The sequence below is a fragment of the Macrobrachium nipponense genome, chromosome 19 (genome assembly GCF_015104395.2).
Source record: "Macrobrachium nipponense isolate FS-2020 chromosome 19, ASM1510439v2, whole genome shotgun sequence".
Classification (NCBI taxonomy): Eukaryota; Metazoa; Arthropoda; class Malacostraca; order Decapoda; family Palaemonidae; genus Macrobrachium; species Macrobrachium nipponense.
In genome coordinates, this window is record NC_061088.1 from 30,227,476 (window position 1) to 30,240,099 (window position 12,624).

The window sequence follows — 12,624 nt, forward strand, 5'->3', positions numbered from 1 at the left end:
GGAGTTCGGAGAGTCTTTGAGCCCTACTGCTCCTCCTTCTCCACACTCGTTGTTCTCCACAGCGAAAGCAACGAAAGGATCTTCGTGTGTGAGAATGAAACCGACTCTTTCTATGAAGAAAGCGCTCAAGAGTTTCGGTTCATGGATGCGTACTAAAGAAGAAGCGGGGAAAACTATGTTTGCCTTCCCTCCGTCGAAGCTTTCAGGACGGACAGGATTTTGGTATGAGACAGGAGAACCCTTGGGACTGGGCCTTCCGTCTTCAGCTGACGCAGATTTTTCGGCACTAGTAGACGCCACTAAAGATCAGCTTTGAATTCGGCCAAAACTACGTGGGCAATGAATGAAATAGATCACATTCTAAAAGGCATTTTTTAGAGTCTTGGAAGTTTTCAACTTTCTCGATTGGTCCCTCGAGTCCTAGCCAAGAAACTCAAGGACCGTACACGTTTTCTCCGGAGGATTTGAATTGTGTCTTATCCTGTATGGATAAATCGGTGAGGGTGGGGCCAGCGAAAATTAGCTTCACTGTTTGGAGCAGGGGTCTTGAAGAAAAGATCAGTATTTTGCTCATTTTTAACAAAGTCTGTCTCACATGCTCAGAGATCGTCTTGCTTTTTTGCCCCTCTCTCTACCGCAGCTGTTTTCCAAACACCTGGTTCAAGACATTTCGAAGGCTCTCTCTGCCAAAGCTACGCAGGACCTTCTAGCGCAGTCGGCAAGGAAGCCGCGCCCTACCTTCAGACTAAGACGCAGAAGCTAAGCCGACCTCTCAGGAACCTTTCGAGGGGCTTCTACCTCTAGATCCTCTTCGTTCAGAGGTCGGAAACCAAATAGAAGAGGGAGGACTTTTACGAAGTCAATCAAACCTCCCAAGTAAGACTCAAGTCCTTCAGACAAAATGTAGGCGCCAGGCTTTTACAGTTTGCAGAAGTCTGGGCCAGAAAGACGCAGATGCCCTGGACCCTGGTCAATTTTGAGAAAGGCTATCTAATCCCGTTCTCTTCGAGGCCTCCCTTGACGAATACCCCGAGGGAGTTGACGGCCAGATAACAGGGACCCCATCATGAATCAAGCCTCCGACTAGCGGTAGATCAGATGCTGGAAAAAGGAGGCGATCGAACTAGTGGCAGATCATCTTTCGGCAGGCTTTTACAACCGCCTGTTCCTAGTTCCGAAATCCTCAGGGGGATGGAGACCGGTGTTGGATGTAAGCGCCCTGAACTTCTTCGTCGAAAAGAAGAAGTTCACGATGGAGACCACTGCCTCGGTGTTAGCAGCACTCCGTCCAGGGGACTGGATGGTGTCCTTGGACTTACAGGACGCTTACTTCCACGTACCAATCCATCCTTCCTCGAGGAAGTTTCTAAGATTCATGATGGGGGGAAGAATCTTCCAATTCAGGGCCCTGTGTTTTGGCCTCTCCACGGCCCCCCAAGTCTTTACGGCCATCATGAGGAATGTGGCACAATGGCTTCACCTAGAATGGGTGAGGATTTCGCTCTATCTCGACGATTGGCTTATAAGGGCCAATTCCAGAGATCGTTGTCTGAAGGACTTGAAGAAAACCCTGGATTTTACTTATTCCTTAGGACTTTCTGGTCAATCTGCAGAAGTCAAGTCTGATTCCGCTCAAGAGTGCGTTTATCTGGGGATTCAGATGACTCTCTGAGTTTTCGGGCTTTCCGTCACAGGAGAGGATAGCCCGGGGACTCGAAAAAGTAACAACCTTCTTAGGGAAAGAAGTATGCACAGTGAGGGAGTGGATGAGTCTGCTGGGGACGCTCTCCTCACTGGAGCAATTTGTTTTCCCTAGGAAGGTTTGCACCTGAGACCCGCTCCAATTCTTTCTTCATCGGAATTGGAGTCGTCCTTCTCAGGATTTGAAGTTCTCCCTATCAATTTCTCTTCAAATCAAGAAGGAGTTAGACATGGTGGGCGGATCCCGACAAGTTCTCGCAGGACTGCCGCTTCAATCCCAGAACCCCAGCCTGGTGTTGTTCTCCGATGCGTCGGAAACAGGTTGGGGGGCGACTCTGGGAACCAAGGAGGTGTCAGGAACCTGGGTGGGGGACCAGTCTTCCTGGCACATCAACAGGAAAGAACTAATAGCCGTGTGGCTTGCTCTGAAGGAGTTCGAGTCAGATGTGACAGGAGCAGTTGTGCAAATAAACTCGGACAACACCACGGCTCTGGCATACATCAGGAAACAGGGGGACGCATTCCTTCTCTCTGTACGAAACAGCAAGAGATCTTCTTCTGTGGACAGAAGAAAGGGTGGGGGATAAAACTCCTCACCAGATTCGTACAGGGAGAAAGGAATGTAAGGGCAGATCTCCTCAGCAGGAAAGATCAGGTTCTTCCCACAGAGTGGACTCTGCACCAAGATGTTTGCCAGAGCCTTTGGAAGTTGTGGGGCAGGCCTCTCTTAGACCTGTTTGCAACTTCAAAGAACAAAAGACTGGATCTGTATTGCTCGCCCATCTCGGATCCAGGAGCAATAGGGATAGACGCTCTCCTACTCGATTGGAAAGGACTCAATGTATACGCGTTTCCCCCTTTCAAGATTCTGGGGTTGACTTTAAAAAAGTTCGCAGAGTCAGATTCCGCGAGATGACTTTGATAGCTCCCTTTTGGCCAGCACAAGATTGGTTCACAGAGGTGCTGGAATGGCTAGTGGATTTTCCAAGATCGCTTCCTCTAAGGAGCGATCTACTCAGACAGCCCCACTTCGACAGGTACCACAAAAACCTCCCCGCTCTCAGTCTGACTGGCTCCAGACTGGTCAGAGCGAAAGGCTTTTCGTCAGCAGCTGCTAGGCAATCGCTAGAGCGAGGAGGTCTTCCACCTTACGAGTGTACCAGTCGAAGTGGGATGTCTTCAGAAGATGGTGCAAGAGGAATAACGTTTCCTCTTCCAGTACCTCTGTGAATCAAATTGCAGACTTTCTTTTTATTCTTAAGACAAGAATGTGGCTTAGTCGTTTCGACGATTAAAGGCTATCGTAGTATGTTGGCGAATGTCTTCAGGCACAGGGGCCTCAACTTATCGGAAGATAAGGACCTACAGGACCTTATTAGGTCTTTTGATACAACGAAAATGCAGTCTCCTAAGACACCTAGCTGGAATTTGGATGTAGTCCTTCAATTCCTTGGGTCCTCTAGGTTTTGAACCCCCTAATTCAGCCTCATTCAGAGACCTTACCAGGAAGACTCTGTTTTTGATGGCTCTAGCTTCCGCCAGAAGAGTGAGTGAGCTTCAGGCGATTGATGGTAATGTGGGTTTTAAGGAGGACTCTCTCATTTGCTCTTTCCTTCCTGGTTTTCTTGCAAAGAATGAGAACCCATCAAGTCCATGGCCCAAGAACTTCGAGATTCGTGGGTTATCTTCTTTGGTAGGAGAAGAACCCGAGAGAACTCTTTGCCCAGTGAGAATGGTGAAATACTACCTTAGAAGAAAAGAGCAACTGAAAGCCAACCGAGAGGTCCTGTGGTGTTCAGTAAAAGAGCCTACTCGTCCATTGTCCGAGAACGCATTGTCCTTCTTCTTGAGAAGCCTCATCAAAGAAGCACGGATCCTGCAGAGAAGAAACATCTTAGGCTTCTTAAAGTGAAAGCACACGAAGTAAGAGCCCCATAGCAACTTCTCTTGCTTTCAACAAGAATATGTCCGTGCGAAATCTGATGGAGACAACATTCTGGAGATGTCAGTCAGTGTTCGCGAACCACTACTTACGTGATGTGAGAATCACTTACGAAAAATGCTTCACCTTGGGCCCAGTACGTATCTGCGGATTCAGTGCTGGGGCAGGGAGCTGGAACTCATCCTGATAGTATAAATTTTTTGTTCCCCCTTGTATTGTTGTTGTTGGTTGCCTTAAAGAGGATGCATGAAAGGCATCTCTTTAGGTCGTAATACTAATCTTTAGTAGTTTGGTTAGGTGGTCTGATGAGTGTGGCTCCTTGCAGTAGTAGTGGTTAGGACCTGTTAAGATAGGGACGAACTCCCTTTAACAGGATCCGACTTGGATTCTACCACACAAAGGGATCACATATCCCAGTGGTAGATCGAGAGTCTTTCACATCAGGTCACGTCCTAGCTGTAGCTCTCCAGGCAACGCAGACTCAGAGACAATATCAATGAAGTCTTCTGCCTGAACAGGTAAGAACCAAGGTTATTTATATCCTACAACATCAGTTGTTTCTTATCTCTCCTTATTACTTTAGCTGTCTCTTACCCTCCACCAAGGGTGCCAATCAGCTAAGTATATATCTGGCAGGGAAGTTCATGTACAAAAATGATATTGTTAAACTACAATAAAGTTTTGTACTACTTACCTGGCAGATATATACGTCTAATGGCCCACCCAGCCTCCCCTCCCCTCAGGAGACAGGTGAAAGAAAAAAAATCTGGCTGGAGAGATAGATTGGTTCATACGCCCGCCACCCAGCGGCGGGTAAGGTAGACCACCTGACCTACCTGTCGCGTGTGCCGCGAGATTTGAAATTCTGTCGGAACGTCAGAGACTATAGCTAAGTATATATCTGCCAGGTAAGTATGTACAAAACTTTATTGTAGTTTAACAATATCATATTTACTTCTTTAATTGTACATAAGATTTCAGTTGTTCCGATACGTAATACAAACCATCGGTCCTTTAACAATAGAAGTAGCTAGCGGCAGCTGGGAAACGGTCGTAAGCTTCGAACAAGGGGAGAACGGTAGTTAACTGCTTGTCCGATCGTCGCGCGCCGCGCGACTGGGAGGTAAACAAATCACTTTTGCTTTCGGCCGTGTGTGGAAGGACGTGTTCGCCATCGCTCTGCCCGCTTGTCGTTTGCTTCATCTTTGAGTATTTGTTTTCTCTTTCTGTATATCAAGGAGTGATTGTAAGTACTTTTTTCTCTATTCAATTGATGTGCAATGAGTGAATTAGAGGAGATTGAGATTTCAGCCGCGCCCTCCAGTCGCCCGTAGAGTGTGTCCCGGGCTGGAGGGACGTAAATGTGGGGGGTTCAGGTCTTTTGTGGAGGTGGACCCCCACGAGGTTTGTTCTCGTTGTCGAGGGCGAGAGTGCTCTCGCAACGAGCCATGTATGGTTTGTATGAATTGGTCCGAGGCGCAGTGGGTGCTGTACGAGGGCGGAAGAGACTTAGGCCGGCCAAGAAGTCATCGGAAAGTCCAGTGACTCCTTTGGTGACGGCACTTCGACTTCTCCTCTTTCCTGCCTCCCGGCCAGCCCCCACGGTTTGCGCCTTCCCCTGCGGGGGGGTTAGCGGAGTCCTTTTTCCTCTCTCGATCCGTCGAGTGTGGAGGAGGGCGCCCGCTACCCGGACGTACAGTTGTATTCGGGGTCTTCTGTCCGCTCTGGGGGGGTATTTCGCCCCCCAGGCGCGGGGAAGCCCCTCCTATTAACCCGACTGTTGCTTCCGCAGGTGTGCCAGCAGCGAAGGACTACTTGGGACAGGTGTGGGAGTCGCTGGGACCCTGCAGGAGAGTGCCCAGCATCCAGGGGTTGCTACAGCGGTTGGCGGGGTCGGCCGTGGTCCCACTCATGTGCTGGTGACCACCACGACGACCACATTAACTACCCCTGCGTATGAGATGCCACCACATCTTGTATATACGCCTCACATAATGTCGGTGACACCCACGGTGGCAGTAACAAAAACCAATTGCCGCCGTTCCAAGAGAGACGATGCCACCACCACCTGGATTTTTTCCTTTGCCGACCCCGGACTTTCCGCTGCCCAAGAGTACCCCCCTGGACCTGCCGCCAGTGCCACGGATGACGATGACTGTCGACAGGACGCCTGGCTCTCCCGTAGTACCTGCCGTGCCTGCCGTACCTGTGGCCGCTCCAGCGACTCTTCCCTTTCAGGTACACATTACCTTTCAGATGTTCCTGCTGTTCCTGCTGTTCCCGGACCTGTTCCTGCCGTTCCCGCTGCTGGTGTTTGCTGTAACAGTCTCAGGTCCTTCCGACAGGTGCAGTCGGGCCCTGTTGCTTCGGCAACTGCCCCGGCTCCCTCCTGGATGGAAGACCTGACGTCTGTCCTGCGGAGCCTGGCGAAGAAGAAGAGGAAGAGGAAGAAGGTGTCGTCATCGTCTTCATCGTCTTCTTCGTCGTCTGCTGCCTCTCCTTCCCCTTCGACTTCTAAGGCCAAACAGCCGAAGAAGAAGAAGGTTGCCTCCTCCCCCCCTAAGAAGACTCCTTCGGGATCTTCTAAGGGCCGGCTCGCTCAGGCGAGCTGGGGAGCTCTTCTGCTGGTCCTCCTGTTCCTTCGGGTGTCGGGGCCCGTCGCTTCTTCGCAAAGAAGAAGTCGACGGGGAGGGACCAGAAGGTGCATCAGCCATCGGCTGGGTGCGTCCTCACCTGGTGCTAGTGGTTCTGCCGCTAAACCAGGTTCCGTCTCGGCTGCTTCTCGTTCGCAGAAGCACCGAGTGGACGCTCTTCTAAAGAGGACCGTCCAGCCAAAGTTTCGACGACCGAGCTCGCTCGCCGTCAAGACAGCGGCACGGAGCAGAAGACTGGCGAGAGTCGTGCACACGACTCTCGCCAGGGCCAGTGGACGCTCTCGCAGCGACCAACCGGTCTGCTCTGGGCTGACGTGACGGTCACTGACCGGCCACGGGCGGGTTGAGGTGAGGAAGGAGTCCCCACGGCCGCCGGTACCAGCCACGGCTGGTACCAGCCACGGCTGGTACCAGCGGTTTGACGCGCCGAGAGGACGCTGGCCGGTCTCGACGCGAAAGGGAGCCTAGCAGGTCACCCGTCCGCCGCTCCCGATGGGGACCGGGCGGAGACGGTGACCAGCGGCAGCTCGCCTGACGCTAGAGAGCGGTCTCGACGTTCTCAGCCGAGCCAATCGCCCCAGGCGAGCGGCGACGCTAGGCCTACTGCTAGACCGTCACCGCGGGTTGACGATCGGTCAGCAGCCCTCTACGCACGCTGGTCCTGCCAGCGGCGTGGGGGGAGCGTCAGGTCTGCCTCTCCTATACTTCAACCTCCTCGGGCTATACCGGGAGGAGCGAGGTACCAAGGAGCGATCACGAGAGGTGCGCCGCTCGTGACCCGGCTATGACGCCGTACGGCTCAGGCACGGTCCTTAGGACCGACCAGGACGTACGCGCAAGTAGTTGGAGGCGACCGTCAGGGGTCTGTCGCTGTTCCTCCTTCTGAAGGAGGAGTATCGAGGGATATGCTCTTGTTGGAGGGACTGGACGGTCCTACTCCACAAGACGCTGTGACGCCCGAGATACAGAGGAACTTCGCGGAAGTCATTAAGCTGATGCGGGTCTGCATAATGGCCTCGCGAAGGATCGCCGCTACCACCATCGAGCCCACGTCCCGGCTCGAGGTCATTTTGGGGTGTCCCAAGAGGGAGCCCAAAATGATGATGGGGTTGCCACGATCAGAGCTTGCGGACTCAGTCCTGGATCAGGTGGAGAATCTCGTCTCAGGACGGGAGGACTCGCTAAAATCCGGACGGTCCTCTAAGCTGCTTCCTCCTCCTCTACAGCGGCAGAGGCGTTTCTACGTGCCATCAGAAGACCCGATACTGCCGAAACAGGTTAACCCGGAGTTAGCGAGGCTGACTCCAGGTGTGTCCCTGCAGCAGCTCCTGTCGGAGAACCTATGGTTCTCGCAGCAGGAGGCACTTGCCCTGGAATCTACCGCTATGGCAGCATTCCAGGCAGTTTCCTGGTTGGATTTGTGGTCCCTCACAATATCCAAGGTAGCGGCCGGCTCCGGGAGTTCTGCTCTCGAAGACGACGCTTCTTTTAGGAGACTGTGCCAGCTGGAGGGAAGAGCAATCTCTTACCTCGCCCATCAGACTGCTAACCTGTGGCCAACTTGGTTCTTCGGCGTAGGGACGCAGTCCTTACCCGAGTGACCAAGGGGGCTGGGCGTGTGAGGCGGCACTCTGGGCTAAGAAATGGACCTCTTAGGAGTTCCCCAGCTCTCTTTCCTGGAGAGATGGTGGACGCTGCGGTGGAACGGCGGCGCACTGACGAGAGTGACCCCGCTTAGGTTCACCAGGCAGTCTCGAAGGTTTCTGGGCAACCTCGAGTAACTGCGGCCAAACCAAAGAGCTTGGCTAGCGCTTCCACGGCGGCGAAGACGGTTGCACCGTCCAAACCCCACCCCGTGTGAAGACTCCAGTTGTTTCGACTTCTGCGAGAGGAGGCCGCAACCAGCCCTCCTCCCAGCCCTCCTTTCCCCCCTCCCCGAGGAGGTGTTGGGAAGAAGTCGAAACGAGGAGGGAAACGCTAGGGACGGCGTTCCCCCTCACCTGCTGCCGGAAGTGGGGGGTGGTGCCTGCGAGCCATTGGGCGACTTGGCAGCGCTACGGCGCGAGAACTGATAGTAAAAGACGTCCTTCGGGAGGGATATCTACTACCCTTCGAGTCTCGGCCCCCCCTCATCTCCAAACCGGTCCATCTACAGACCTATGTCGGGGATCAGCAAAGGACAACGCTCTTCGACAGGAGATCAAGACCATGCTGGCGAAACGAGCTGTAGAAATCGTGGAGGACCAGTCACCAGGCTTCTACAGCCGCCTCTTTCTAGTGGAGAAGGCATCGGGGGGCCTGGCGCCCGGTGATAGACCTCTCTCCCTGAACCGCTTCGTTCGCACGACGCGGTTCACGATGGAGTCGGCACGCTCAGTGCTCGACTCGATCAGGGGGAACGATTTCATGCTTTCGGTGGACCTGAAGGACGCGTATTTTCAAATACCCATCCATCAGTCCTCCAGAAAGTACCTCCGCTTCATCTTCGACGGGACGGTGTACCAATTCAGGGCACTTTGTTTCGCTCTCTCAACCGCCCCACAGGTGTTCACGCGCGAGTGTTCACTCTGGTGTCGGCTTGGGCCCATTCGAACGGGATACGTCTTCTGAGGTATCTCGACGATTGGCTGGTCCTGGCGGAGCCTCCCGCTCGCAGTTGCTACAGGACAGAGATCGACTCCTCAAGTTTGTCGCGATCTGGGATCGTGATAAACTACGAGAAGTCCGATCTCGAACCCAAGCAGAAGATGAAGTACCTGGGTATGCTGATAGATACGGTAGCAGGGCAAGTCTTTCCCGCAGACTTGCGTATCAGCAAATTCAGGGAGGCAGCCCGCCGGTTCCTGTCGCGGCAGGAACAGGCAGCACAGCAATGGCAAGTCGTGATCGGCCATCTGTCGTCACTCGAGAAGTTAGTCCCCATCCCTCACGGGCGTCTTCACCTGCGGTCTCTCCAGTGGAGGCTAAGGGAGAGTTGGTCTCAGGCCAAGGATCCTCCTTACTTTCCCGTGGCTATCACGGACAAGGTGAGGCAGGAACCTAGCCTGGTGGCTCGACGACAAGAACCTCTTAAGAGGAGTGCCCATACGCACTCCCCCCCCGGAGATGCTTCTGTTCTCAGACGCATCGACCGAGGGATGGGGCGCACACCTGGAGGAGTTGCTGACTGCAGGTGTGTGGGAACATCACGAGAAGCACCTTCACATCAATGTCCTGGAACTCAAGGCGGCGTTCAACGCTCTCCAAGAGTTTCGGGACCGCTTGGTGGGACACTCAGTGGTGTTGATGTGCGACAACACCACAGTAGTGGCATATGTCAACAAGCAGGGGGGGCCTAGTTGTCTCTTCCGCTCCATCAGTTGACGGTGCAGGTGCACGAGTTGGGCCCACGGCTCACTCGATAGAGCTGTCAGCACGCTACATTCCAGGCAAGAGGAATGTAGTAGCGGACAAGCTCAGCCGTCGGGATCAGGTGATAGGGACCGAATGGTCTCTACACCAAGATGTGGCGGAAAGGCTCTTCAAACCTGTGGGGGCGACCGGTCGTAGACCTGTTCGCCACCCGGCACAACAGGAAGATCCAGGTGTTCTTCTCGGCCGTGCCGGACCCATGGGCAGCTGCAGAGGACGCTCTCCAACACCCTGGGACAACCTCTTCGCTTACGCCTTTCCTCCCTTCTGTCTGATTCGGAAAGTGATCAGTCGAGCGCTGGTCACTCCCAATCTCAGAATGATCCTGGTGGCTCCCAAACGGCCTCAAGCCGTTTGGTATCCGGACCTGTTGGCTCTTCTTGCAGACGCACCGAGAGAGCTACCCAACTGGCACAACCTTCTAGCCCAGCCACACGTAGAACGGTACCACCGCGCAGTCCAGTCCCTTCAACTTCACGGCTGGCTGTTATCCACCATCTCTTGCGAACGAGAGGCTTTTCTCGTAGCGCAGCAACAGAGATGGCTGGACACGTCAGACAGTCCTCTGCAGCTGTGGACCAGGGGAAGTGGGCCGTCTTCTTGTGGTTGGTGTCGTAGACAGGGTTTGTCTCCTCTCAGAGCCACTCTTCAGCAGGTAGCGGATTTCCTCGTGTTTCTTCGCCGAGAGAAGCTCCTCTCAGTACCCACAGTTAAGGGATTTAGAGCCCGCTCTGGCTCTCGTCCTAAAACTGAGGGACTGGACATCACGAATTCGTTCGAGATATCCTTGCTAATGAGGAGCTTCGAAAGGTCTGCCCACCCAGGGAACTCAGGCCCCCTGCGTGGGACGTGACTCTCGTCCTTAGGAGTCTGACTCGAGCACCGTTCGAGCCACTCCGAGAGTCGTCAGACAGGGATCTGACCCTCAAGACCCTCTTCTTGCTGGCCCTGGCATCGGCGAAGAGAGTAGGGGAACTACATGGCCTTTCTTATGATGTTAAACATACCAGAGGCTGGGGATCTGTGACGCTCGATTTCGTCCCGAACTTCGTAGCTAAGACTCAGAATCGTCGATCCCTGACGACAGGTTCGAGTCTTTCACGATCCCCTCCTGCTGGACTTTACAGATAACGATGCGGATGAGATGCTGCTTTGTCCTGTGAGGGCGCTACGGCGCTATCTGAAGAGAACTCGACATCTCAGGCCTGAGTGTCGACGCCTCTTCGTTAGCACTGGGGTCACCAAGAAAGAAGTCTCCAAGAACACGCTTTCTTTCTGGCTACGTGAGGTGATCAGGAGAGCGTACGAAGCTGATGGTAGCGACGACATCCGTACGCTCCGTCCGAGAGCCCACGAAGTCAGGAGGTATCGGACCTCCTTAGCGTTCCGTAAGAACTTCTCCGTGGCGCAGGTCCTGAAGGCAGGTGTCTGGGCCAACCAGACCACCTTCACGTCCTTCTACCTTCGGGATATTGCCCACAAGTCCCTTGGATACTTTTTCTTGGACCTGTGGTGGCTGCTCAACACGTTGTGTAAGCTTACCCAGCACCCGAGCAGGCAGAACAGCATCGATTCCTGGTATGACTGGGAGAATGAATGCGTGAATGAGAGAGTGACTGGCTTCTCTTCACCATCTTTTTCTACCTCTACCTGTGGGCAGAGGGATACGGTCGTTACCTTGCTGGATAGGAGGTCCGATGCAGGTAAGCTATTCAACAGAGCTCCATCCTATCTCTTTAACTAGAGATAGGAGTAAATATCCACCACTTTCTCCAACAAGGGGGGAGAAAGTGGAGGCCAACATGAGACAAACCCATTACTTTACATTTGCTCATGTAAGGAAAAAGTTCTTACAATGCTGGTACGAAGAGATACGCTTGCCTCTCTCTTAGTATCTCGGCCCAGAGGTCTGACCATTGATCCTGCGCCGGTGCACACCCCGATCAATCGGACAGAGGCTTGGATCCCTCCCTCGCTCTTACGACCAGGGAGGCATTCCAGGGATGGACGAACACCAGTCTGTTCATCAAAAAGACTCAGATTCCACCCACCAAAAAGTGAGTCTTCCTATTGTTAAAGGACCGAGGTTTGTATTACGTATCGGAACAAATGACAATTTGTCGAAAATTGCATTTTTCCTAACTATACAAACCTGAGGTCCTTTAACATAAAGTCCCTCCTCATGCCACCCTCACTCTGCGTATTTTGCATGGGCCAAAAGCAAAAGTGATTTGTTTACCTCCCAGTCGCGCGGCGCGCGACGATCGGACAAGCAGTTAACTACCGTTCTCCCCTTGTTCGAAGCTTACGACCGTTCCAGCTGCCGCTAGCTACTTCCTATTGTTAAAGGACCTCAGGTTTGTATAGTTAGGAAAAATGCAATTTTCGACAAATTGTCATTTTTGAAAGTTTGGTATTTAATAAAATACATCACAGTGGTTACACTAGACAGTATGTCATAAATTACTAAAGTTCTTTGAAGCAGCTCAATTTTCTGCAATATTATTATAGAATGAAGTAAGAGTTAACTTGAATTTAATTTTGTTATTTTTAAAGAATTTAATTGTATGTCATTTGTAAAGCTTCAAGGAAAGCTTTAAGGGTTCTTGAATATGAAGAATATATATCAGGGACCTTGAATATGCTTTGTATTGACAGAAACCTTATTCTTATACTGTAATTTTGTTTTGTATTGACAGAAACCTTAATAATACGGGAATTAAAACACCAAGACAAAGAAAGTTGTCCGCCTCAGAAATATTATCCGAAACCTTAACCTCCCTGGCATCATCATTGAGGGATTCTATCACTGGTAAGCAAGGTGAGAACATTGAGTTTTTTATGGAATTAATAATTTCTATGCTGTCCTCATAGCCTGTAGCTTAAAGGCAGTACTAAGGTCGTGATTAATATGCA

At 52.4% G+C, this 12,624-nt stretch overlaps 1 protein-coding gene across 2 annotated transcripts in view; it reads left to right on the forward strand.

Annotated features, from left to right (window-relative positions):
• The window catches only part of LOC135215555 (PHD finger protein 12-like), a 201,920-nt gene that overhangs the window by 117,826 nt on the left and 71,470 nt on the right, over window positions 1-12,624 (forward strand). The window contains exon 10 of one of the 2 annotated variants that reach the window (XM_064250396.1): window positions 12,408-12,529. In XM_064250396.1, coding sequence (XP_064106466.1) covers window positions 12,408-12,529 — 122 coding nt within the window. The remainder of the gene's footprint in view (window positions 1-12,407; window positions 12,530-12,624) is intronic. The other variant, XM_064250403.1, reaches the window with a different exon arrangement.